Source organism: Eublepharis macularius, chromosome 2 (genome assembly GCF_028583425.1).
Source record: "Eublepharis macularius isolate TG4126 chromosome 2, MPM_Emac_v1.0, whole genome shotgun sequence".
NCBI lineage: Eukaryota > Metazoa > Chordata > Lepidosauria > Squamata > Eublepharidae > Eublepharis > Eublepharis macularius.
The window spans coordinates 154,925,383-154,952,557 of NC_072791.1; the positions used below are offsets into that span (position 1 = coordinate 154,925,383).

At 43.5% G+C, this 27,175-nt stretch overlaps 1 protein-coding gene across 1 annotated transcript; it reads right to left on the minus strand.

Moving 5' to 3' along the window:
* Positions 1 to 714: 714 nt before the first annotated feature.
* On the minus strand, positions 715 to 27,086 carry STK36 (serine/threonine kinase 36). The gene is made up of 27 exons (XM_054971661.1): positions 27,017 to 27,086; positions 25,593 to 25,711; positions 25,255 to 25,395; positions 24,598 to 24,675; positions 24,034 to 24,164; positions 23,697 to 23,946; positions 21,583 to 21,676; positions 21,298 to 21,467; positions 21,014 to 21,195; positions 20,606 to 20,720; positions 20,365 to 20,508; positions 19,478 to 19,657; positions 18,490 to 18,587; positions 17,650 to 17,755; positions 16,223 to 16,364; positions 12,131 to 12,258; positions 11,093 to 11,197; positions 10,856 to 10,951; positions 10,226 to 10,320; positions 6,561 to 6,624; positions 6,253 to 6,363; positions 6,091 to 6,165; positions 4,692 to 4,863; positions 4,309 to 4,456; positions 3,803 to 3,962; positions 2,791 to 3,531; positions 715 to 1,338 (listed from the first exon to the last, which is right to left on the minus strand). Exons 2-27 carry the CDS (start codon positions 25,674 to 25,676, stop codon positions 1,186 to 1,188), a joined length of 3,963 nt encoding a protein of 1,320 aa, XP_054827636.1. The 5' UTR covers positions 25,677 to 25,711; positions 27,017 to 27,086; the 3' UTR covers positions 715 to 1,185.
* Between the last annotated feature and the right edge of the window lie 89 nt (positions 27,087 to 27,175).

Below are 27,175 nucleotides of genomic sequence, written 5' to 3' on the forward strand. Positions count from 1 at the left end.
TCTCTCCCATGTACACTTGTATTTGGCTTTTGCTTTAGAAGGTAAGAAATCAGCAACTGGCGCCTTACAGTTTTTACCACACAAATTACCAGTGCAGAACAGAAGCTGGTTCTCTAGCATAGCTCCACAGGTGCTGAGAGATCTGTATGTTGCTGTTCATAAACACTGATCTGCCAAGAAGCCAGTTTACATGGGCTTGCAGTCAGAATGAATTAACCAATACTATGTATCATTTGCCTGAATAAACAGATACTACTGGAGCTTTTGGACTGTTTAAATGGGCTAAGATAGCAGACTAGATTGATATAATATAGGAACAGAATCCTGAAGGGTATTGGCTTTTTAGTTTTGAAGAGCAAGACTACCCCATCACTGATAAAGAAGTTACTATTTAAAATTTTGAAATCAGAAAGGGACTTGATAAACTTTGTAAACAGACAGTTCTTTGTGCAGGACAACCCCAACCTCTGACCTTCCTTTTCAGGCAGTAAGAACCATAACACATTCTGCTGTGGCCCTGATATTTCTAATTTTGGAACAAGCCATTCAGGTTATGTAGATTATGTACAATGTGTCCCTATACCATATTTTATTATTATAGAATACTAGGAATCAGCATGTTCTGGCTATCTCAAGCAACTTTCTTTTAGGGCACACAGACAAACAGGCACATTTCTGAAAAATCTGCTTTTAATACAAATGGGAATAGTAAAAGAGAAGTCAGGTTCGAGTCCTAGGAAGGTGGTCATCATCATAAACGTGAAGCTGAAACCTTTGATCCACAAATAACAGCTAGTAGGGGAGCATAACATCAGGGACTAAGGGCTAAGACTCACCTGCTTTATACAAGGTGAAGAGATGGCATTCTCATATTCCGAGATGTAGATTCACCAAAACCAGGAGAAGAAACATAGAGATGGATGAAGGTGTTGCCACTCCTGTTCCAGTAAGAGTCTAACTTAGTATGTTTTTGGCAGGATCACAATGGGGAGAAGATACAGGATAGAATTCATACATGGCCTGTTGATTTGGGAAGGCATCCAAGATCGGGTCTTCACTCTGAAGAACTCAAGCACCTCAGATCAGATGCCACAAAACAGTTTCCATTTATCTCTGGGATGGCTTCTTTTAATTCCAGCTAGAAAAACTACTCTCCTGTAGCAGTCAAGCACATAAAGGGCCATTTCACTTCTGAGACACTGTGTGTGTGGGCTGCAGGAGGTGGATCAATTTTTTGCAGTGTCTTCTTGAAGGAGGGGGGCTGCTAAAGGCAGTAGCTTGGGACTCATTATGGGAAAGTGCTTCCAGCTTCTCACTTGCTCTGAGTGACACCAGCACCTGGAAAGCAGATTGTGACCATTACATTGTAGACCAGTTTGGCACACTCATGTAGTCAATTTGCCCACTAAAACTGCTTACTGTTCAGGACCATTATGTCAATAAGCCAGCAAATAGGAAATAGAAGCTGAGCATTTCAAATAGAGCTCTATAGTGTCTTGGCTGGTTGCTATAAAGAAGGATGATGTTTGTCAAGGATGTGGATTGCTTTAAACAAAAAGATGTGGTAAAATCTACCATCTTACAACTAAGAGGGAAAACGAAAAGCCAGTGTGGTATAGTGCTGGACCTGGGCTCTGGGAGACCCAGGTTCAAATACCTGCTCTGCCATAGAAGCCCACTGGGTGATGAGTGAGTCACCTACTAACAGGGTTGTTGTAAGGATAAAATGCGAGGGGAGGAGAACAACATAAGCTGCTCTGGGTCGCCATTGGGAAGACAGGCAAGGTATGAATAAAATAGAAATGAAATGGTTAGCTGTCCTAAAACGAGCTAAGTTACTTCTCAGGCAAGGCACATCAGCTCTGAGGCACTCCATGTTGGTTTGAAGCCCGCCATATAAAGGAGAGCAGGCAAGTCAATAATTGCTAGTCAACAATTGCTAGTCAACAGTCCACAATCACACATAGGATGTTTTGCAGGCAATAGGAGTTACGATGAGAAATGTAGTTCCTCAAACTGCTCTCTTGTGTTTCTCTCTCTTCAGCAACATCATATAAAGCAGTTTTCAAAAGAAAGGAGTTCCTCAGCGTTTTGCCAAAAACAAATGATTGAATCTGCTAGAAAAGTTCATGGAAGTTATTACTGGAATGAATCTTTCCTTGCCTTCCCCAGGCAGCCTGCCATTTGGCCAGAATCTCCTCTCTAAGGACACACAGAGCCTTACAAGCAAAAGACACCACAGGATGGGGAGCTGCAGCATCAAGATAAATGTCAAGTGAAATTTTCTGTTCTATTCAAGGCTTTTATCAGTAGAAGAGGGAGGAAAGGGACACTTGTATTCTCGTGTTGCTCTCCCAAGCCTTTCAAGAAGAGTTTCAGGACAAACAGCAGCAGGAAAAATCCACTCCACATCTTTCTTAAACTCTTTTGGTGGGTCCAACCCTGTAATGTAATTTTCCTTTTAGTCCTAACCTAAAAGCTAGTTCCAGTACTTATCCAGAAAGAAAAACCTCTTTAGCTTCACATTCCCTAATAGCCATTGCAGGAAGCCTGCCAAAGTCCCACAACATACACTGGTCTATTGGAACCAGATAACTCAAGCACAACACTGATAACTAATAGAACACAGATAACTAATAGACCAACACTGATCTATTGGAACCAGATAACTAAAGCACAACAATCTGTAAAGATTACTTTACAGATGGTTTAACAGGTCTATTTCCCAACAGGCTGAGAGAGTATATGACTTCTACCTCCACAGGTATCAAACAGGTAAGTAGCCAGTACCTGGTGGATCTTCGGCTGTTGGCCAATGGATCGGAGGGCAATGAGTGATGCCTTCTGCACAGCTGGCTGAGAATCATGGCAGGCCATATCCAACAGAAGATCAGGTGCTCTGCTCTGGATCAGCAAGTTGCCCAACTCCGACTGTCGGCTCAAGTTTCCCAATGCTGCAGCTGCATTGCAACGAGTCTTAGCTACAGGATCACCCAGGAGGCGGACAATCCAGGGAACAGCTTTGCTAAGGGACTGCATAAAAGGTCCGGCATGGTAGGCTGCATTCCCAACAGCAAAGCTGGCTGAGCAGCGCACATATTCATCCTCATCCAAAAGACGCTGCAGCAGACATTCCAACAGTCCAACCTGGTCCCACAGAACCTGGCGGAAGTCCTGTCTGTGACGTAACAGATTACCCACAAGGCTGCAGGCTCTGGCACGGACTAGTTGTTCTTGGTGACACAGAAGACAGCTTAGTGGTTGGGGGGATATGTTAGAGCCAGACAGGAGTTGCTGTAGGAGAGGCAGATAAGTTGCACCAGCACGGGCCACATGTGTGAGCAGGGATAGCAAGTCTGCAATGAGGGCTACCTGGTCAGAAAGCAAAATGGCCGATAGGAAGGCAATCGCGTGCTCAGACGCAGCTATCCTCATCACCTGCTCAATGACTCTCTCATCAGCCACCACTAAATGGCACAAGAGACTCAATGGTAGCTCAGTCTCCACAAAGGGAAGATAGTGAATGCAGACCTAAAACGAAGATGAAAGTAGATGAATTAACTGTGAGAAGCATTATCATTGTAGAGGATGGCCAAAGAGTTACATTGTAGTACATTTTTATAAGAATAACATTCCCTCCTTCCTCTTTTTCAGAGTGAAAGACTTTTTTAAACACATTGAGCAACTAGTCTGGCTTGAGGTGAGGCTGCATTCCTGGAGTAAGGAGGTGGGGGAGGTGAGATCCTCCTCAGCATCGCTTTTCCAGGGTCCCAATAACTAGTATGAAGGAAGAAAGATTTACCTGGAGCAACTGAGCAGGGATCTCAAAATCCCTCACACCTGTCATGATCAGCTCTAAAGTTTCAGGATGTATATCCAAAGCAAAGGGAAAACAGAAGAGCTGGCAAACTTGGAGCACAACAGCTGACACCAACTCTGGATCACCATCCTCTTGTAGCTGCCTGGGGAGGAAGGAATCAGCAGTCAGTAAATGCCAGATGTCTACATTCAAAGAAGATCATAGGTGGGACTGCAGTAATGAATTCCAGGTGAAACTTGAGCTTGGTGAAGTGATCTAAGAGACATCACAGCAATTTTCATTGTTTAAAACAGCCACAGAGAAGCCCTAGAGCAAGGGTGGTGTGAGGAAGTGGTTGTGTATCATGAATTCAGTTGAGGAGAAGGGAGTATGAAACACGTTTCTTGCAATTCCCTTTCCTACTCCACAAATATCTGACCTTGTAGCATTTCACAGCTGTGCTCATTCTGTTCTGTCCATTGCTCTACTTTGGACTGTCTATAACTTACGTCTGTGCCAAGCATTCCAGATAGTCAAGGCCAAGCAGTTTGTTGAGGGTTGCCATGATAACTCCATTGGGCTGAGCCAGCTGGACAAGGCACTGATGAGGTTCACACTGGAAGATGTGAAGGACAAAGTGGAGGAAGATCAAGGTTCCTACAGGACAGGAGGGGAGGGGATCTTTAATCAATTCATCCCCTCTCATACACCTGAGTGTAATAACCAGGCTTGGAGAGAGAGAGGGCTTCCTTAATACCAGCTTGTGAAGACTGGAATCCCTCACATTCCATTATCTCACAAAATAGGGCAGGAACATTTTGGAGGCCAGGTGCAGAACAAAGTTACTTAAGTAATTCAGGGTTCTATTACCAGAAAAAAGCCAGCTTTGTACCTTGTGGTGAGATGAGGTTCCACTCTGGCTCTGGTGCATCCTGGTCAACTTTTGGGGTCTCACTTTCCATTACTGGCTCCTCGTGAGTCAAGTGGAGCACCGTGGCAATGCGATGCCACACAATGCTCCAAAGGTCCAACCCAATGAATTCCCGTACCACTGCTGCATCCTCCTGTAAAAAGAGAAAGACAAGAAAAGCGACAACTTGCATTGCAACCTCTGATTAGGCCTAGTATGGAATCCTTGTCCCACAGATACTTCCTCTTTAGTCAGACAAGTCTTTTCATCCTCCAGAAACCTTCCTTTAAAGCTGAGTTTTTGTGACTATTCTAACTAAAAAGTAGTAATGGTCAGCTAAGCACTCAAAGGCCAGATTGCCACATGTAGCCAACTTTTAATTGAGGTACCTAATATGCCCAGTTTCAGATCGGTAGCTGAAAAGCAGTCAAAAGCAAGATCTGGGTCCAATAGCACCTTAAAAGACCAACTACATTTTCAAGTATGAGCTTTCAAGAATGAAAGCTCCCTTTGTCAGATATGAGTGGAAAAAGAAAGAGGCGCTTATAATCCTGGCAGAGAGTGGGAGGAGTATTGTAAATTAGAATGTCAGAAAGCTAGTTATAATACATGTTGTAATTAGCTTGATAGAGCAGGGTTGCAAAGTGCAGAAAATTAGCATCTGTAATGTGAGAAAAATCCCATATCCCAATTCAACCCTGGGGGGATCCATTGTTCCAAATTTGTAAATAAACTCGAGTTTCAGCAATATTGTGTTGTAATTTTTCTTTGAAGTTTCTCTGCTTGAGAACAGCTATTCTTAAGTCAGCGTTGGAATGAACTGGGAGAGTAAAATGTTCATTCACTGGTTTTTGAATGTTGTGAGTTTTATATTTATTAAATCTATTTTAGTATAAAAAAATCACAACTTTCAAAAACCAGTGAGAGAATATTTTAATCTCTCAGGAAATTCTATCACTGACTCTCCTCATAGCTGATAAAGGGAGCTTTGACTCTTGAAAGCTCATACGCTGGAAATCGTGTTGGTTTTTAAAGTGCCATTGGACCTGGATCTTGCTCTTCTGATGTGTCCGGAAACCCAGGAATTGAATCGATAGCAGACTGTAGGGTTTAGATCAAGTTTTAGACCCATGTTGTCTCCCTTCTCCTTTCTATGATGTAGTTGTTTCTCGGGAAATTCTTGAGCAAGGTCACAACCTTGGTGAGACCTAGCTTGCTACTGTCCCAGGCTACAGTGCTGGGTACATTTCTTGTCCTACCTCATCCTGCTTGGGCAACAGAAGCATCCCCATACATTCATATTAACTTCCTGTATCACTTGTGTACATTATCTGAAGAATGCAAAACAGCTGCTTCATGTGCCATGGAGGGAAGGTCATACCTGGCTTAAGAGTTGCAGGAGCAAGAGTATGAGACCATCATAGAAGCCAGTTTCCATGGGAGGTGGCAGATACAGCTGCAAGACATTTGAAAGCAGGGTTAGTCAGCCAACACACTAAACAGTGGGCATGATATATTTTTCTCTGTTAGAGCTGACCCTTACCTCCGTGGGTTCTGTGAGCGCAGTAGTTATTGCTGCAAAGGCCTCTTCTCGGCTGAGTTTCACAGCAGCACCATACTGGCTGAGGTGGGTCAGAAGCAGTCCTGCAGCACCCTGCATGAGAAGGGAGAGCTTGGTTATCATCCTACAGTGAAAGCCAGATTGCACTCTTTTTTGTAGTGGATGTGGATCTGACTCTTACACTCAACATGAAACCCCTTAGATTGCTTTAACCCTCACAGTGGCACAGGGAATTCTAAACTTTCCCCAAGAGTCATGTGGCAGGGTATTCTGTAGGAAGTATGACTCACTAAAATAGAGGTAGCTGCTATATGGTTGAAAAGCTCTGTCGCCGCTTTCAGCACATCATCTGACCTAAAACAACAAGAAATAATAGTATAAGTGGGATGAAACAGATTTTTAAAAGGCCATCTTGGGCTATGCAACTGTTGGCAGTTCCAGGCCTGACCATCAACCACTTCTGGGAAAGGAGCTCTGCAGATGCTGTCCTTATAGGACAGTAAGATCCTCTAGTCAATAAGGATCGCAAAAGATAGATAATGCTGGGTTCTGGTAGTCACATTAAAAACTAGGAAAACTCGGCTTCTGGCTGGACTCACATGAGGTTTCATTCAAATAAGAAAACAGACTGATACTTTATTTGGAATACTGGCTGCTGCTGTTATCATGGGATAGCAGGATTGGTACTGCATGAGGGGTACAGCAGGATTTGAGTCCATTGGCACCTTAGATACCAAGTTTTTCAGGGTCAAAGCTCCCTTCTTCAGATCTGAAGAAAAGTGTTTTGACTCTTGAGAACGTATACTCTGAACATCTTGTTGGCCTCTAAGGTGCCAATGCACTCAAATCCTGCTGTTCTATTGCAGACCAACACAACTACCTAACCTAAAACTACCTGAGGTTACAGCGACCCAGAGGACCACTTAGATTTATAGAGCTCTTTCAATCACACTATAACAGCATTTCCCCCCTTTTTAACTTGGTGCAGAGGTTTCCTGGATTAAAATTGGAAACACACTTCATTCTGCAATCGAAAGGCGGTATCTGTTTTTTTAATTAGCTCCTAGAATATTGGGCAGTGATCCTACCTGCAACTGTGGGACAGTTCACTTCATATTTCCTCCTGGGTATACATCCCCTTCTCAACTTGCCTCATAATTCAGGGTCAGTTATAGAACTGTACTATCCAGGGAAGGGTGATGATTCTGGGATTTCCCCACACTTTTCAACAGTAATGCAAGCTGCATTAGAGAATCCTGATGCATCCTCCCTCTCTCCTTTGAAATGAAGTCACTGCTTCTATAGTGGCAGAAGGAGACAGGCATCTTGCTGCATGGGCTTTCCGGCTCCACTGACACAGAGCAGTCACTGAATCCAATACAATTGGTTAATATTTCAAGGCACATCAGCATCTCTTATGGCATATTAGTATGCTTCTCCATACAGTTTGGGAAAGCAGCACACTATAACAACTAAATTAGTATGGAGTCCTTTATCCACAAGTACAAAGTTGTCATGAAATTTCAGCAGAGTTTTACTTCTATACTGCAGAGCGAAAAGGGAATTAAAACTGCAAAGGCTAAAAGGTTGGTTAAAAAAATAAAAATGAGATTTACAAACTGTAGGATTCTGTACCCAATACCAACTTCTGTATTTATGCAGTGTAATAACATAATGTTGGAATACACATAGCCCTATCCTATCCACAGAGGATGAAAAGCAAGAGGGGATGTGGCTCCATGACAGAGTACATGCTTTGCATGCAGAAGATCCCAGGTTGTGCCTGACATCATCTCCAGTTAAAATCATCTTGGGAAAGACTCTTCTCTACCTAGCCATTCAGGTAGACAAATATAAAAGCTATATGTACCTATGGTCTAACTTGGGGAGGGGCTATGGCTTAATGGTATAGCACCTATTTTGTATCCAGAAAATCCCATGCTCAATTGTCAACTTCTCCAGTTAAAAGGATCCAGAAGTAGGTGATCTGAAAGACCTCAACTGAGACACTGGAAAGCTGCTTCCAGTCTGGGTAGGCAATACTGACCTTAAGAGATCAATGGTCCGATTCACTGTAAGGAAGCTATATTCGTTCTTATGGTGCGGGTTCCTGGCCTCCACATTTCTATCTATCTATTACTACTGCAATGCTTCAGAAATTAATATACTGTGTCATCCAAATCTTCAGCAGGCTAAGGGGAAAAGGCCCACCTACTCTTCTCAAACTCATGTCAAAAAAATTAAGATAAAAACCATCCGCTTCTGAAAAATGAATCATTACATTAGGTGTGTATTTTAAAAAATAAAACTCAAAAAAGTCTTTAACATCAGTTTGGGGATCAGTCCTAAAATATGAGATGAGATTTGCTTCAGCCTCACTTTGGCCACTGCACGAGAACAGAAAGAGGTCAACACTAGGGCTGTGCATGGGTGGGGAGATTTGGTATTCTTGCTTCGGGGTTACCCGAAGCGGGAAACCGATTCGGGATACCCCCAAATCCGAAGAGGCAAGCCGCTTTGGATTCGGGTTTTGGGAACTGCTTCGGTATGCTCCGTGAAGATTCGGAGCATACTGAAGTGAGGGGGGGAAACTCCCCACCACAACCCCCACCCTCCCTGGGACAATCCCTCTACCCCCCACCCCCTGGGGAGACCTCTCCAACCCCCACCCACTTACCTGGCGGTGGGAGGGTTATCAGCTGGGCAGCGGGCCGCCGTTGCTGTGGTGGCAGCAGCAGCAGCAGCAGCAGCAGCAGGCAGTGCAATCTGGAGCCAGCTGGCTCCTCTGCCGCCGCATCGCCACCTGAGCCTGCGGAGTGGTGGGGAAGGCCGGAGCTGCCACCTCCGGCCCTTCCTGCCCCTCCAAACTTGCAACACCTTTGTCTCACACTTTCAGGCTGGAAACCCATTTCTTTCTCCCAAAGTCACATCATGGAGAGATATCATGTGCTGGAGGTGATTGGAGAAGGTTCCAGGTGACGCGCTGGAATTACCAGAACCCTGAAGTGGCAAGCCTGGTATTTAGCTTGCTTCGTAAAGATTCGGAGCATACTGAAGTGACGGGGAGCAAACCTCCCACCCCCACCCACCCCACTTACCTGGCCTGTACGGAGAGGGGAGGCTAATCAGCTAGGTGGCGGGAGGGCTGTGGTGGTGGCCCTTGTGAGGCCGGGAAGGCCCGGGGCCGGCTCCTCTGCCACCACACCGCTGCCTGTGGGGTCCGCAGCAGCCAGCTGGCTGGTGAGGAAGGCTGGAGCCTCCTTCTCCAGCCTTTCCTGCCCCTTCCTGCCAAGGCAGCCATTTGAGGGGCAGGAAGGGCCTTCTCCACCTCCTTCGGTGCAGCCATTGCAAGGCAGGGACAGCCCGGAGCTAGCTCCTCTGCTGCCATGCTGCTGCCTGTGGGGCCTGCAGCAGGCAGCTGGGCATCAGGGAAGGCTGGAGCTGCCGCCTCCACCACCACAGTGGCCCTGTCCGCCCAGGTAAGTGCGGGGGGGGGGGCTGGGGGGGGTTGGGCTGTTTAAAGGGCCCTGCCACTTGCAAGCGGCAAGGAAAGGGCCCTTTAAGCTTCGGGAACTCTGATTTGGAACTCCCGAATCTTTACAGATCAGGTCCGATTCAGGCATTTCCCCCTAATCGGATACCTGAAGCACACACCCCTTGTAGTAACATCGTGGTGAGCCCCCCCCCTCCCCAAAGCACCATGTATATTCCCATTCTGCATTAAGTGTCTCAGACGGGTGTATTTTGTGACAAGGATAGTCCTCACAATAAGAAATGTGTGGAAACCTGACTCTCTCCAAAGATGTATAGATCTGGCCCCCCTTTTCCATCAAATTGTCTCCCTAAAGTATGGCTGATGCTTACTGGAGGCCATTCCTTTCTCATCAGTCAGTGCTAACAGTAAAATATCCGCTAGCCTCCTGGAAAGAATCTGAAAGTTAGATATAACACTTACTGTGGTGGGAGACTCTGCAACTGGAGGAGAAGCAGGGAGAGTAGTCTTAGGGAGGCTTCAGCTGCCTGTACTTGTGCAAGTTCAGCCAGTGGGATCTTCCAATGAGATAAGAACATTGCCCTCACAAGTTATCCCCTTGCTAGTCCATATCCAGCCCAAATGGAAGCTGCTCAATGTATCTTCCACAATGCTTGACTCCATTACAAAAACATGCATATTCCCATGGCTTTTTCAAACCAGTCCCAATCCTTTGTGCTATTTCCCCTGCTCTCTTATTTTCTTCTCCATACTATATCTGACTTTCAAACTCTGCCCGCTTCCCCCTCAGTGTATACTGAGTAGCAAGATTTCTGGCTGAGACCTTTCCTGCTCTCCGTTCAACATAAGAATTATTTCATTCATGGCATTTTTATCCTGCCCTTCTTCCAAGGTGCTCAGGGCAGGACACACAGTTCTCCCCACCTCCATTTTATCCCCACAACAATCCTGTGAGGTGACATAAAGCTAGAGTGAGAGAGAATGACTGGCCCAAGATTACCCAGCAAGTTTCATGGGAAGTGGGGATTTGAAGCCAGATCTCTCCAGTCCTAGTCCAGCACACCACCAGTACGCCAAAAAAAAAACACCCACCTTCCCATGCAGATGACTTATCAGGGAATTCAGCACTTCTTCAGTTGCTATGTAATGGCACAGATTCTGACTGACATGGCAACACGCATATAGGAGCTGGGCAATGGAAAGATAAAGAAAGAAGGGATCATCATAGCATCATTTCTTGCTTCCTCAGCCAAGAGGGAGAAAGAAACTGCATAAGGCCTGTTACATCAAAGGACACAGAAATGAAAGAAACATAGGCCAATATGTTACCTTTAGGGTGCTCAAAGAAAAGGCCGGGTGCTCAAGTCTTGCAACAAGTCTGGGCAGCAACTGGTTATTTTCATCAGTCAGCTTCTCAGCTATTTGCTGGGAAATCTGCAAGGCAGATTTCAATATGGACAAAGTTGAAAGATTTATAGATGTCTAGCTATGAGGGGAAGGGGAAAAAGGAGGATTCTTCTCATATAGGATATCCTGAAATCCTCAATTGCATGAGCTGATCCTGGAGGCCTGTTGACCAGCCATACAGTTTGATAACTTTTTCAGTGATACACACAAAGCAAGAGAATTTTGAATTATAAGCACTGAATTCCTCAGCACTTGCGGGGGGCTCAGATATGAAGTACATCAATGACAATTCAATGGGTAAAGGAGCTGCAAATTTGCCTCTCATCAACTGAATGGTGATCAGAGCTCATTTTGAGGGGGAACGCACAGGAACGCAGTTCCGGTAGTTCCCCAAAGAGGTCACGTCAGGTGGCCCCGCCCACCTGATTTTCGGCCATTCTAGGCCCATTGCGGCCTGGATTGGGGCCAAAATGGCCCAGATCGGGCCTCTGATGGGTGGTGGATCACTCTCCTGCTTAGCTGCATCCTGATCCTGACCGTTGTGGGCCCCTTTTTGGCCATTTTCATCCCCTTTTTGCCATTTTGGGCCCAATTTCACCCTGAATGGCCAGGATTTAGTCCAAAACAGCCAGGATAGGTGATGTCAGGGCGTGTGGCATATGCAAACAACTTATGCTAATGACACACTTCCGGTGATGTCAAAGGGTGTGGCATATGCTAAGAAGTTATGCTAATGAGTCATGCTAATGAGTCATGCTAATGAGTTCCTGCAGCTCTTTTTCTATGAAATGGCCCCTGATGGTGATAAATACCAGACAATAGCTACAAGAGGTCTCCCCCTTGCCCCCAGTGATAGCAGCAATAAAGGATACATGCTGTTGCTGGCATCCAGTGCTATCATTACCAGCAACCACCACTCAAGGAAGCGGTGCTGTTGGTAAGTGCTATGAGAATTCCCACCTGCTTTTTGGCCTTATGACATGTGGTATGCCCTCCTGGGATGCCACAGGATGCAGCTACAGCTGTTGTAAATGCTGCTGCCAGGCATTCATTCCGTTCCTGCACTGATTTTGCCTCCTTTGGTGACACTGTTGGAGGTGGAGAGAGAGTATATTTAAGTAAACAGTAAGATTTAATATATCAGTCAGATGCAGAAAAGATGTGTATCTTTTACAGTAACATAGACTACAGCAGGAAGAATAGTATAAAGTTGGCAGCTCTTTAACTCAGTGCTGGGACAGAAGCTCCTAAACAACCACAAAGAACACACTGCCTAGAAGTCATGTCCTCTAACTGGAAGGCTTATAACCACGCTGGAGTTTGTCGTCATTCCAAAGTGGTAGTGGCCACAGGTTTGTACATACTCAAATGTACTGTTTTCATACTGTCTAAGGCTCAGTCCCTTCATCGCATACAGAACTGCAATGTACCTCAGTTCAAATCAAGCCTTGTTCTTGTAACTGTAAATAGGAAAGTATTAGAAGATAGAGACGACAGGTGCTAAGGTAAAGGTAACATTCAAATTGAAGGAAAGTGAAGATTGGTTCAAATTTCAAACAATGGGGGGACTTTCAAGCACTGAAATATAAAAGCCATAACTTATTGACAAGGAAGGAGTATGAAGGAAACTGCAAACCAAATGCGGGGAAGCCAAGGGTGGACTAAGCTACGTGAGGGCCATGGACCCAAATTCCACCGGAGGGTAAAGTAATTCAGACTGACCCCCTGACCTGAATTCAAAGTAAGGGAAAGGAAAGATAAAAGTGAAGAAGCTTCAGACTGAGAGGCATTAATAAAGTGATGGGAAGTCACATCATGGGTGGTTAGAACTGGAACTCAGGGCCATTAGCAAAACTGAAAGACAAGGGCTGAAACAGCAAGGAGGGTTAGAGCTGAAATGCGGGGAGGTGCATTTTCACAAACATTTGCACAATTGTGGGGAAAGTACCCCTTTGGGTGATTACAAGGAGAGATGGAAAGGGTGCAAAAATGTTCATATATGTTCATAGAGGCAGGTGAGGAAAGGGAACATCCCGGTTTCCAAGACAATAAGGCTGAAACTCTCAGTCAAACTGCTCTGCTCCAGTGCAGCATAAGACAGGGAATGTTTTTATAGGCTGACACCCTGTGATGCCCTATGAAATTGTGTTAATTGCACTGAAGTGCAGCAAGAAAGAAACATTGCACTGGCCTGGGAGCCTTGGCAACAGAAACAGTTACACTTCCACCAACTCCATGTAGGCAATAGAACTTCATTTGCCCTGTAGTCATAGCTAACTAAGTCCAAGGAACACTACTGCTAGCCCAGGCTCTCCTCTTTTACACAGAACCTGCAAGCAGCAAAGGAGATGAGAGGCTTAACATCTTTTCCCCTCCCTTAGACTGTTTCTTTTGACATTTTGGGCTTAGAGAGATCAACCAGGAACAGTGACCATGTAGGAGGAGGCCTGTCACCAATGCAGAATGAGGATCTTTGGCGCATAGGATTGGTCTGAAGAATGCCACTTCTCCAGATCTCCTCTCTTATTTCGCATTGTTGCCAAGGTGGCACTAGATGGCAATGTCAAAAGGAACTGTCCCTCTGGTGTGTCCCTGTGGCATGAGGTTCAGCATTTGGCACACCACACCCTTTTTATAAAGCTCAAGCAGTCTTCTTCTTGTACTGTGGAGTTTTCCATTGTTAGTGGTGAATCTGCCAAAATCATCACTGAATGGTATGCTGAATCATATGTACAGGAGTACTGGTATGTGGCATTGAAGCAGTAAGTAGGTACAGGAGGTATGGGGAGGAGTATTTGTGTGAAACGATATAGCAAGAATTGTAAGAGGATTCCTTCTTTTTTTTAAAAAAAAATTAAATTTATACCTGCCCAGTCTCTTATTAAAGGGACTTGATTCGGGCTATGGGGGAATGAATGACCAGGGAATAATGGGTATAAGTAATTACAAACCAGTAGGCACACCAGTGAGCTTCACTCAAATTAAGGAATGGGGAGAGTAATTAGACTACTCTGCTTAAACATAAATGGGTTGGCCTCAGATGTTAAGCGTTATAGAATAAATAAAATGTTAAAAGATTTATTCAAGAAACCCATAAAAGCAGAAAGGATCTAAGATCATTTTTAAACTCCCCCAGTTGGAGTTTTCAAATAGAATCAAGGGGAACAAAAAAAGCGAGAGGAGTAGCCATTCTCTTACACTCCAGATCGAATGTAAATATTTTGGAACAATGTAAAGATAGAGAGGGAAGATTTATTTTCCTGAAATTTAGCATGAATGGTAAAACATATACTATGGCAAATATTTATGCACCAAACAAAGGTCAGACCACATATTTGAATAAAACCATGCAAAGATTGCAGTTATTCTATGAAGGGGAATTAATAATAGCAGGGGACTTTAATAATGATAGTTTGTCAAATAAGAAGTTAAAGTTACAAAAATGGAGACTTAAAGAAAAATATGACTTAATGCAAGAAGAGAAACAAACTACCATCTTTTCAAAAAGACATCAAAAATTCTCCTGTATTGACCATATATTAGTAAAAGAAACTAATAATATGGAAGTAACTAAAGTTGAAACAGGGCCAATATGGATATCTGATCATGCACCACTTATTATAGAAATTAAATTGGATGAGGAGCACCGAATTAGAAGGTGGAGATTCAACCCCCAAAATATTTTTACAACAGAAAGATAGGGAAGATTTTCTTAAAGGGGTGGAACTTTATTTCAAGGAAAATAGACAGTCCACAGAGGAAGATATAATTTGGGAAGCGGCAAAAGTAGTGATTAGAGGGATCTGTATTACTAAAGAAATTCATTTTAGAAAAAATATGGGTATGAAAAGAGAATAAAAGTTAAAGGAAATATCAGAATTGCAGAGACAATTACAAACAAAGTATGATAACCAGATTCAGGACCAAATAAATAAAATAAAAGTTGAATTGCAGGTATTAAGATACCCTCTCAATATGGAAAAAGGAGATGGTAGTGAAAAATGAGTACCAAAGCATTAATATAAACACCATGAAGAGAATGGCTAATTATTTGAAGAAAAGAAGGGAAAAGCAAAGGATAGGGTTTATGAAAGATGCAAGGGGAAATAGGATATTTAAAGACGACCATATAAGAGAAATTTTTGCAAAATTTTACCAGAAGTTATTTAAAGTTGAGGAAAGCAATCAATTTGAGGAGATAGACAACAAAATCAAGGAAGAGGACACGACAGTACTGAATACAGACAAGATGGAAGTGATTGCTGGTTGGGAAAGCAGATGCTTTTGAAGAGTTTACGGGCACACCTTTTGCTTTTTAGAAACAGGTTAGAATAGTTGTTGGGAGTGCCTTTTATGATCTGCATCTAGTCAAGGAAGTCTCTTCTATCCTAGCCTCTGTTGATTTAGTCACACTATTTTGGGTTTCTGGAATCCCAAGGCTGGACTTCCACAGTGAGCACTACATAGGGCTGCCCAGGAAGGTAACCTGTAACTTGAGCAAAATTCAACAGTTTATCTTTGGGCACTTGCTGCCTATTTCCAGATGTAATTCAAGGTGTTGGATATAACATTTAAAGACCTTCACAAAATATAACCCATATATTTTGTGCAATCTTTGGCCTTTTCTGTTGCTTTCCAGACAATGTAGTTTACAAAACCAAGCTTAGGTACTCTTTGAACAAGACCACTTAATTTCAACAAATGTTCAGTTGAGCAGTTTAATCTTTTTTATTGTGGCAATGGCTAATGTGGGGAGGGGAGAGAGCACTTATACAACTTATGGCTAAGTGTAAGTTTCTGATCATTATGAGAAGGCTGTGATGTTTCTGTGTTTTCAAGAGTTATCTTAGGCTAACTGGTTGTAAGCCTCTTAAAGCAAAGATAGAAGTGTGATATAAATATTTTTAAACAACTAAAGTGACTACATGGAGCTATGACATCATCCCATTCTCTATGCGATTCTTCATGGACATAGATCACATAATGAAGGACAACTGAAAAAGGAAATTAGCACCAACTAAAATATGCAGCTCCCTCTACAGCATTTAATACCTTTTTGGACTGGCTGTTCAAAGCTGGCACCACAGCAGAGGGCATCTAACAGCAGCCGATGATCTTCAAACAAGCTGGTGTAGAAAGGGATGGAGATGGAGGGGCAGACAACATCCATGCTTTCACACAAGCAAGTAAAGCACTATGAAGGCAAGAGATAGATTATTAAAATGCAGATGGGGCAGGACTGGGAACAAGTAGAGAAAATACTATCCAAATCAAAACACTGAAGCTGTGCTGTTGAAATCAGAGTCATTTTAATGGGCACAGAGATTTGAGCAACTGAGCAACTGATAGGCACAATGATAAACTATTTCAAGCACAACAATTAAATGTGTGTGATAATATGATACATGGTTTGAATTAACAAAGAAGCAATGAGGCTTCTTTTACCCCTGTGCTTTTACCCCTGTGCTTAGTCGTTCTATACAGCTCTGATAACCACTTTTGAAGAAGGTGCTAAAGAAATGTAGGAAAGGAGCTACAAAATTAATTTAAAGACAGGAAAAACAAACAGTGCAGTGAGAAATTTGAAGGACATCAAGTTCTCAGCCAGTGTCATATATAGGAGCCTAAATATATATAAATATATATATATTTAGGCTCCTATTATTAAAAATTCTCTCTTTTGCATCGATTTCTCAACTAATACTCTGTGCCATTACACCTATCATTATTATTCTATGCTGTTTTCTAGTTGTCCCTGAAATTTTGTTCAGCTCTTACATTACTACCAACTCAAAAGCTCATAGCCTGGAAATCTAGTTGGTCTCTAAGGTGCAACTGGACTCAAATCTTATTCGTCTCTTACTAAGGACAGATTCTCTGACTTGAACAACCCAAGTCAAATCAATGTTTGTTAATCTATGGAAAATTTTATCTTGGTCCCTGCAAAAGGGAAAAAAAAGACTGAAAAGCTCTTTCTTTTTTCTTGTTTTTTCCATCCCCAAACCATGACTGTAAATCCCCTCCTGACTTTTGCTGCAATAAACCTATTTAATATTTAAATAAGTTATATACAGACTGGAATGTTTTTATTCCTTGTCAGATAGTATGTTTATATTGTACACCTCTCCTTTGAGTGGAAAAAGGGCTTTAAACAGCCACAGGTAATCAGGTGTCCTTACTCCTAACTGTTAAGTTTCCTCTCTTAAGATCTTGTTTGTCTATAACAAATGGCAGTGAGAAGGCATTAAAGAAATCCCAGCTTTAGTTTCCATCAGGCTATATTTGGATTTAACCTCCTCTCCCACTCTCTTCTTCTGTTTAATTTACAAAGTCATATTTTAACATACCCAGAGAGTTCCCCAGACTGACTTGTTTAGGCATATGGAGCCAGGCAATAAAAGATAAAGCTTAAGGAAGGGGGTACGGAAGAGAGCCAAAGGCAAGACAAAGCTGAATAGAAGAAAATAATGCCCCCTTACCTTAAGACTTTGGTCTTGCAGCCTGACCTCTTGATCTGTTGGCTGAACCAGCAGCGTAGGCAGCAAGGCTAAAAAGTGACTAGCAGAGCTTTGGAATGCCTGAAAACTACAGAAATGTCTGTGTTTGAGTCAGACACTGGACATTAGCCTTTTTACTTGGCAGTTGGCTTTAGACAAGAACTTAAACTCGCTCAGCCTTTTACCAGTTGAATCCCTGTATAATGGCAGACAACCAGTGAGGGCTGATTTACATGTTACATTGCCTACATGATGGGCACATGGACTATCAGCTAGACACATATTGGGAAATTCATTCTTGGAAATGAATTCTCTGGCATGCCCATGGACTGTGGTACATGGGGAGGTGAACTTATACCTTCACCCCAACACTATTTTTGTAATCTGGAATGTTATCATGAAGCCACTGTTTGTCCCACTGGGGAAACTTACTGAGGGCTACAAATAGCATCTCCCTGGAGTTGTTTCACATCAGGGAAACAATACGGGAGGAAGGTTTAAGCAGCCCCCTCTCCACAGTCTCAATCCAAATGATGCCCATACACGCCTGGAAATTACATTCCTAAGCAAGAACTCCCAGACCCAGGCCTGGCAACAGACCACATGTCTCCTGTGTAAACTTTATAATGTGTGAATCAATCCTTAGAGGAAGAATTTCACGTGCCCGGTCCTCAGACTAAAACACATCATAAGGCATAACCAGGAGAGTGGAACTATTCTATCTGTATCAATCGGCCTCAATTTCTTCTACCCTAACTGCAGCAAGCACAGCACGCTAGCATAATCCCCCTCTATAGCACAGTCACCCTGCAACTTCCTTACCTTTGCTTTTTCCCACCTGGTTCTCTGTTGAAATCACTGGCAAAGTAGACCGACATCACAGTGATTAGGTCTGTTAGCAGTGTGACATACCAGGGCTGCTATGGAACAAATAGAGAGGTAAAAATGGTGGGTAGGGGTGGATTTCAATTAGCTTGCAGCATATGAAAGAACCAAAGATCAAGCAGAACAGATATCTGCTGCAATCATCATTTGCCCTGAAAGGAGAAGAGGAACTATTTTTTAATGTTATGGCCTGAATTCTGTACTGTAAAGTTGCATATGCCAATAAAAGCCTGCTACAGGAATCAAGCAGCATGATCAGTGAGAAAGGCAGACTATAAATAACATAAATAGATGAAAATATCTACATAGCACTAAATGTAGAATTTAATGAAGAATTTGGTTTCCCAATAACCACACTTTTAAGTTCAGGATATGTTCTTCATTTAACCCCTCACTTCCTAAGCATTGTGACCCACCCACAACTCCTCCTCTTTGTAGTTTCCTAGTATTGCAGTTCTTGCCAAAATAACCTGAACTCTGCAAACATCTTAACAATGCAACTAAAATAAAGCAAATTAAGTACATTATACAACTTTTACACAATGAACTCTGTCTTCTCAAGAAACAGTTTTAAATATATTCTGTATGCATCATAGCCCCACAAGAAAAACTAGAAACACGCATATAAAAAACTGCCTGCTATTTACATGGAGGCTTTTCATACAAACTGACCTTCTAGAGGTCTTGACCTGGATAGCCCAGGTGAGCCTGATCTCATCAGATCTCAGAAGCTAAGCAGGGTCAGCCTTGGTTAGTAATTGGATAGGAGGCCTTCAAAGAAAACCAGGGTTGCAGAAGCAGGCAATGGCAAACTACCTCTGTTAGTCTTTTGCCATGAAAATCCCGCTAGGGGTTGCCATAAGTCAGCTATGACTTGAGGGCACTCTCCACCACCAGAACCTTCTAGAGAGCTTCCTTTCCCTACCGGTATAATGTTGAAGTTCCCCAAGATGCTTTCCATTAACTGCACAAGGAAATGGGCCAGTTCTATGTCACTGCAGAAGGTATACAACAGCTCTGAGTCACAGCGGGTCCCTAGCAAATTGCCAATGACACGGAGAGCAGGACGAAGATGAGATGCTCCCTCAAGCATTCCCTCCAGGACCTGGGCAAGGAGTAAGGGTCAACAACATACATAAAAATACTATGTTTGTCAATACAGGTCAAAAGCTGTGCCATAGGCAATGATATTCCCATCATATTTCTACTTCAGTTCCTAAAATACTCTAGAAGTAACACAAAACTTAATGATTATCCTCAACAGCATTTGGCACTGTCAGGCCATCCTAAAGTTTACCCAGTATATATTGCTATGACCTTTGAGAACCGTCTTATACTGAGACTATATAGCCTGCTCTTGTTTACTCAAATTGATGACAACACTCTAAAGTCTTAGGTAAGGTCTTTTCCAGCCCTGAGACTTCAGAATCTTTTAACCAGAGATACTAAAATTGAATCTAGGACTATATGTAGGCAGAGTATATATTTTACCATTGAGCAAATATCCCTCACCTATGGCTACCATACCCTATTCTCCCAAGCAAACATCTCAGGCAACGGCATACCTCCATTTTTCCCATCCCAGTAACTCCCTATATAGTCTCCAGAGTTTATTCAAACCTGTCTCCCATATCTCTGTCTATGAATCACCTTATTTCTACAGATACTACCTGAATGATCTAGAACGGATAAAGGAGCCTTGACAGTTAACGGATTCCACCAGTATTTCCACCAATTTCTTCCTTCTTCCTGCAAGATTATCTTACTCATATTCTGAAGGAGTGGCCTATCTTTTTAGGCAACACAACTCACTTGCTGACTAGAATCCTTGAGCCGGGCATGGATGCGCTGCACAAAGGTGGGGTCCCCTAGAAGACTCAGTGGAGCGCTCAACTGAACATGTGAAGGATCTGTGGCATCCATCAGGTGTTGCCACTCCTCATCGCTATCCAACTCCTGAGAAGTAAGAGTGAAGCAGTGAGGACCACAACGATTAGGAAGCTAGAAAAGCACCTCCTTCATACCCAAGCACAGGACTATGCCCTGCACTCACCTCAGTCTCTAGATCTACAGTATCGATGCTACGTCTGCCTCGTAACTCTAACCTGCCACTTTCAGGTCTCACATCCAGAAACTCCTTCTCATAAGCCTGTGTGATCTGGTTCTCTCTGTTCATGAACAGGGATGAGAAAGGTGACAAACAAGAAGTTGTCTTATACTGAGCCAGACTTTTGGTCCATCAAGGTCAGAAGTGTCTACTCTGACCAATAGCAGCAACTGTCCAGAATCACAGGTGGAGGTCTTTCATATCTCTTACTGATCCTTTTAACTGGAGATGTCATGGATTGAACCTGGAACCTTCTGCATGCAAAGCAGATGTTCTACCATTGAGCCACACCCCCGCCTGAAACTAGACAACAGTATGTTGTCTTCACCCTCAACTCCAGCTGCTTCTCCTCACCGAGGTGTGAGGGATGGTTCTCTTTGCTCCCACTCTGTTTCCTTTTCATTCATCTGTTCTCCAGTGTTGGTGGCTGTTCTCCCTTCCCTGGTGGATGTCTGACCAAGATGGCTTTTGTGTGGGTGGCTTTGAGCACCTTTGGTGTTTTTCCCCTTAGATGGAATTTTGTATTTCAGTAGTTCCTGAAAGAAGTCAAGCAGCATGTGATCAGATAGTAGTGTAATGAATTTAGTCCTAGTATCCCATGAGAAACCTTTCTAAGGATGGGGCAACATGCTCCTCACTTTTTCCTGAGCCTCCTGGGCCATCTTCTGCCGTGCTTTCCTCAAGATTTTTGACTGGCCACTGTGAGGGGCCAATGAGTGTGTCTGCTGTTCTTTCAGGGCCTGCAGTTCAGGAGGTAGTTTGCTAGTGAAGGGATTGGCAATGCCTTGCTCTGTTGTGTCATCAATCACTGCAAAATATAGTCCCAATCAGTGACTGGGATTGCTTGAATTGGGATCACAAGGAAAAACAGGTGCAAATGTCAGATTAGTAGAAATGGCAAGAAATAAGAAACCAGCACTCACCAGTGACCCGCCCAGCAATAAATGGATGGTAGAGAAGCTCTGGCCAGGACAACCGCTGACGAGGATCCTTCATCAGCAGGCCTTGCAAGAAGCTCTATAAAGAAATAGAAAATGGTCATCTGCACATCCACAGACTATTCCAAATTGCTATGTTAACCAGAAAAACCTCAGATCCAGATCTGGTCACTGCTGGAAGAGTCTCTTCGATCTATCCAATTATACTGAATGTTCACATTCTGAACATGTTGTATTTTGTTTATCTGAACGGTACTTGGGAGTGCAGAGACAGTCTTGAATCCATGGTTTAAGACTGTGTCTTAATAAATCTGATGAATATAGTGATACTGCTGAAGAATGCTTTTGTACCAAAACACATCCTTCAACAAGCACATACTTCCAATCTAATCGCCAACAGAATGGACAAGACAAGGAGCAGAAAAGAAGAGATTCATATGATGGAAACTGCTGAAGCAGCAATAATTGGACTTCTATGCCAATATCACTTCAGTTGAGGGAGCATGATTACACATGCTTTCCCTGCTTCTGACATCCATGTGTTGAGTTAAGCATCTGCACAGAACTTATGCACATGCAACTGTATGTGTATAGGGCTCTAGCTGCATGACAAGAAACTTAATTATGTAAAGAGCACTCCCCCCATATTCTGCAGAGGCAATGTAATTAGTAGTTAGAGTTCTGGACTAGGGATGGGAAGACCCAGGTTCAAACCCACAATCTGCCTTGAAAATTTCTAGGTGATGTTGGGGCAGTAGCTCTCTCAGTCTAACTTATCTCTTAGAGGTGATATGCAAATCAAATGGAGGAGGAAAGAACCACTTAAGTTGGCCTGAGCTCCTTGAAGGAAAGGTAGAATAAAAATTAGGGAGTCAGACACTGTATAGAATAGGACCATAAACTCTCCGTGTGAATGACAGGAACAAAAATGGCTCTCACATTCCTTCCCATTGGCTGAAAAGCATCTGCTTTGGAGTTGCAAGACTGAGAGAGCAGAAAGGGTGGTTTATAGCACAGTGCCATGTTGCACTAAACTGTATGGTAAAGGAAGCACCAGGAAGAAGCTGACGTATTAAAATCCACAGGAAGACTGGGGGAAAGAGGCAAGAAGTGATGAGGAGCTGACCTGTTACAAAATGCTATCAGTAGGGCTGGGTGGGTGAGCAGAAATTGAGAATGTTAGGGAGGCAGAGTTTGGGAGTAAAAGGAAGATAGGAAGAACTGTCTGGTTGTAACTGGATACATGTGAGAAGCTGAAGAAGGCCTAAAGGGAAGAAATCACTATCTGGTAGCAGCAGATACCATAAGCAGGAATAAAAATGGAGAAATCCCCCAGGTATGCCACTCTGTGATTCCTAGAGGAAGAACATGAATGTGCATGTGTATGGATGAATGAAAGAGAGAGATATACTGCTTCATAGGAAGGTAACAGAGTGTGCCAGTTTAATGTAAGATTATAGGAAATGGGGTAGTAGAGGGCACAGAATACATAGGGAAAGCTAAGGACAGGAGGAAATCAGCTTGAACACTGGAAAAAAAGAATACTGGACATGCATCAGCGGCTGCCAGTACACGGAAAAGAATTTTCTGTAACGGAGTGACAACTGGTGACAGGTAACTGACACTGTTGTCAAGTAATCAAAAATTGTTTAGAACTCAGGTTAATTTGTGCTTTTATCTTTTTTGAGTTAATTTCTAATTGCTTGTGCCAATTGTTTTCATGGAAGTTATCATTTATATGCAAGCATCCGACACACAAGCATTTGCATGTATTATGCTAGTATCAAAAAGAATAGAATCGTGAGGGGAGAACTAAAATATGCTTCAGACAGAATACATTTGTTTACAGATGAAAAAATGCATAGAGATGGAAACGGGGCTGTAAATGGCTGTCATTCAATACAAGTGTGTTAAGTGGCAAATATGAAGTATGTCTATGAATATTGAGTGCTCAAGAAAAAGAGGCTCATGCCAGAAACACAGAATTATGCATTAACATAAAATAATAGCAATAGGAACAATGCATTACAAAGCACAATATTTATAAACTTGCCCTGAGTTAACTGGACAGAATGGGACATAAATCTAAACACAGTTACCTTGAAGTGGGAGCTCATAGTTTTAGGCCATTTGATGGGGTCCTTGACAATCAGGCTGACCAACTGGAAGATGCTGTTGGTATAGAATGGTGGTGTCCCCACATACAGCTCATACAGAATGCAGCCTACTGACCAAAGGTCAGCTGTGTGGTCATAGGGCTTCTCCTCCACTAGCTCGGGTGACATATACAGTGGAGTTCCTTTAATAGATGTCAGCACCATGGTCTGGATGCTCATTGCACGGGCAAACCTTCCCAGGAATGGAAGAACAGAGCAGATCTTTTAGTGCCAACTCCAGAGACTGGGAGGGAAGGGATAGAGGTCTTAAGGCACCTACCCGAAGTCACAGAGTTTGATCACACCCCCTTTTCCCAGCAGGATATTCTGAGGTTTCATGTCCCGGTGTAGGATCCGGTGGGAATGCAGATAATAAAGGGCTGAAACTAGCTGAGATGCAATGTCCTGCACCTGAAAGACAAATGGCAATCCCAACACTTAACAAAGGCTACTTACTAGCGGTGAGGAAGCCCCTTAAGCTTCAGCACAAAGCCTCTGTTCCTTTCATTATCTCGGCTGTTGTCCCTGAATCATTGACAGCAGCCCCACTCCCCAAGACACATACACATGCATATAGTCACACAGGATTCTGCCTGTATTGGCCTATTCTGGCCCAATGACGGTCTTCTTTTAATCAGAGAACTGCTTTCCATCTACACTGTTATGTTTTCCTGATTTACACGTGAAAGCAGTGAGTTCCAACAACTTCATGCTTCTTACACAGGTGCATGGCTCATGGCCTAGCAGGGTATGAACACCATACATCTTAAGGTCCTGTTATTTTTCCTTCCTACAGCCTTTTCTCCACTTGTATAAGTCCAATCTCACCCCAGATAACAGTTACCTGTTCCTCAGGCAGGTTCCCATCATCTTCGAGGATCTGAAAGAGCTCCCCTTCAGCATAATCTGTCACTACTACCACCTGGAGGAGAAAAGCAAGATCAGAACATTCTCATGAATGCTGGAGAAGGGGGAGGATACTACTATAACTGAAGTACTATAACTCAAAAAAGACAAACTGAACTGTTTGAAAGAAACAGAAGGCCACCCAGCACGGGGGAAGCTGTGACTACATTCTCAATGCCCTGAGAAGCATCTGTGAAAAGGATCTAGAGACAGTTCTTGGAAAAGGCCATTCTGCTGACAGATCTCAGCAAGTTAACTGATGCAGTCTCCTGGCCTGACCTGGAAATCCAGCCATTCATAGACCACGTAGACAGGTAGCTGTCATACTGGCTGACTGCTGTTTCACTCTACCTACAATGCAATCCTTAGCAGGATTACAACCTTCTAAGTAGATCTGAAGTCAGCAGACCTAGAAGGCTGTAACTGTTGAGGACTACAGTGCCAGAGTACTTACTGGATGATCATGAAAATATCACACCACCTAAATGTTGTAGAGTGAGATGCCAAAACTCTCAGGTCTTTTGCCCTTACTCATGGCCTTTCACACATCTAGAAATGGGCACGTTTTTCATCTTGCACTCTTGAAATTTATCACCTCTTTGTCAGTTTCAAAACTGTCAAGCATTTGCACAATATTAGGATGATGAAGCTCCCTCATGATCTCAATCTCTCGCTGCAAATTCTTCAGTTCTTTCTGTGATCGCCCCACTTTGGGAATAAACTTCAAGGCCACCACCTGCCAAAAAACAACAACAATCTGGAAACATGACAAATAATTCTTTCCCCCTCTTCCAGTCTTTCTGGCCCCGAAAGACTAATTGTAGGACTATCAGCATTACAAGCTTGGGATGCATTTTAAAAACAGCTCTCTTCAAAAACACCTCTCACCTAAATGACCAGTAAAGCCTATCTCCACTCACCATTTTTTCTCACCTGGGCACTGTATTTGCGGCGTCCTTTATATACCCTTCCAAAGGAACCTTCTCCAATCACCTCCAGCACATGGTATCTCTCCATGATGTGACTCTAGGAGAAAGAAGTGGGTTTCCAGCCTGAAAGTGTGAGACAAAGATGTTGCAAGCTTGGAGGGTTCCCATATGCCATGGCCTTGCCGGCATCTGCACATCATCTCCAGGGATATCATCCCTCGCCCCATTCTTTAGTTCTCTTCTCAGTCACCACGTATCTGACTCTCTTGATCCTAGCCATTTTGTTTGCTTTTGATTACCCCAAATTTGATACCCCCCAATTCATTCCAAATCACGCTCTCTATTAGATTTTTACTCCTCCCTTTCTTTAAGTTGCTAAGGATGGCATACATGGTTCTCCTTTCCTCCCTTTGATGCTCACAGCAACCCTGTGAGATAGGTTAGGCTGAGAGAATGAGTGATTGGCCCAAGTTTACCTACTGAGATTCATGGTTGAGCAAAAATTTGAATCCACATCTTCTCAGCTCAAATCCAACAGTCTAATCATGACACCACAACAATTCTGCTACTCCTTGCAAAGAGGTCATCAACCCCCCTCCCCATCCTTCTGCTCATTACAACCCTAAAATATATTAATTAAAATATTTATATTCCACCTTTCCATGTGGCTCAAGGTATAAATCATAATTTTACTCCTACAGTCTCAAATACTGTCCCCATGCAGATGCCTGCAATCAGAATGCCCTGGCAAATAAAATAGCACGTCCTGAAAATGTCTAAAGATGTACCTCCTGGGGGGGGGGGGCTGTTCCACAAAGAGAGAGGTACGATAGAAAAGGCATGGGTTTGGTTGATGCCAGGTGGGCTGCCGTGAGTGGGGGAGCAGCCAGTAGGTGGCAGCCCAAGAACCATAGTTGTTGGGTAGGCAGGGTTCTTCCATCAGCGAGACCCATTCATTAATCTGTTCATGTGTTCCCATTAACTATTCGAATGCAACTACACTCCTCCACCCAACACAGCAATAATCCAATGAGAAAACAAAAACGTTTCATTTAACATTAAACAAACAAACAAAACCCCACTCCACACTCATAACAATTCTAAGGATGAGATTTTATCCACATTTATTCCGGAGTAAATTCCACTGAATTGAAACGAACTGCCTTCCGAGTAAACCTCCCAGGCCTCGAAAGGAACGGGCTCCACCGCTGGCCTCTCCCCGACACTTCTCTACCTTCTCCCGTTCACACCACCCATCTGGTGAAACAGAAGGTCTCCACCTACCCGCGCTTCTGGATGCAATCCAAGGGGCATTTGCCAAGGAATAACTGCTAGGCAAACGTGCTAGGCTTCACCCGCGCTCTTTCATTCCAGCGTCCATCTATCCATGCACCCAGGTCTGAAATCCAAGTCTGTCTCGCAGCTTACCCAGAGACCGTCGGCGGACTCACACAAAACCGCGTTGACTTCAGCGCTGGTGGGAGAGATTGGAATCCGCTTCTCGGGAGGATGAGTAAATCTGAGGGGAACGCGTTCGGAAGAGAGAGGGGCGGAGAGCTCTGCACAGTCGCTTAGGCGGTTATTGGC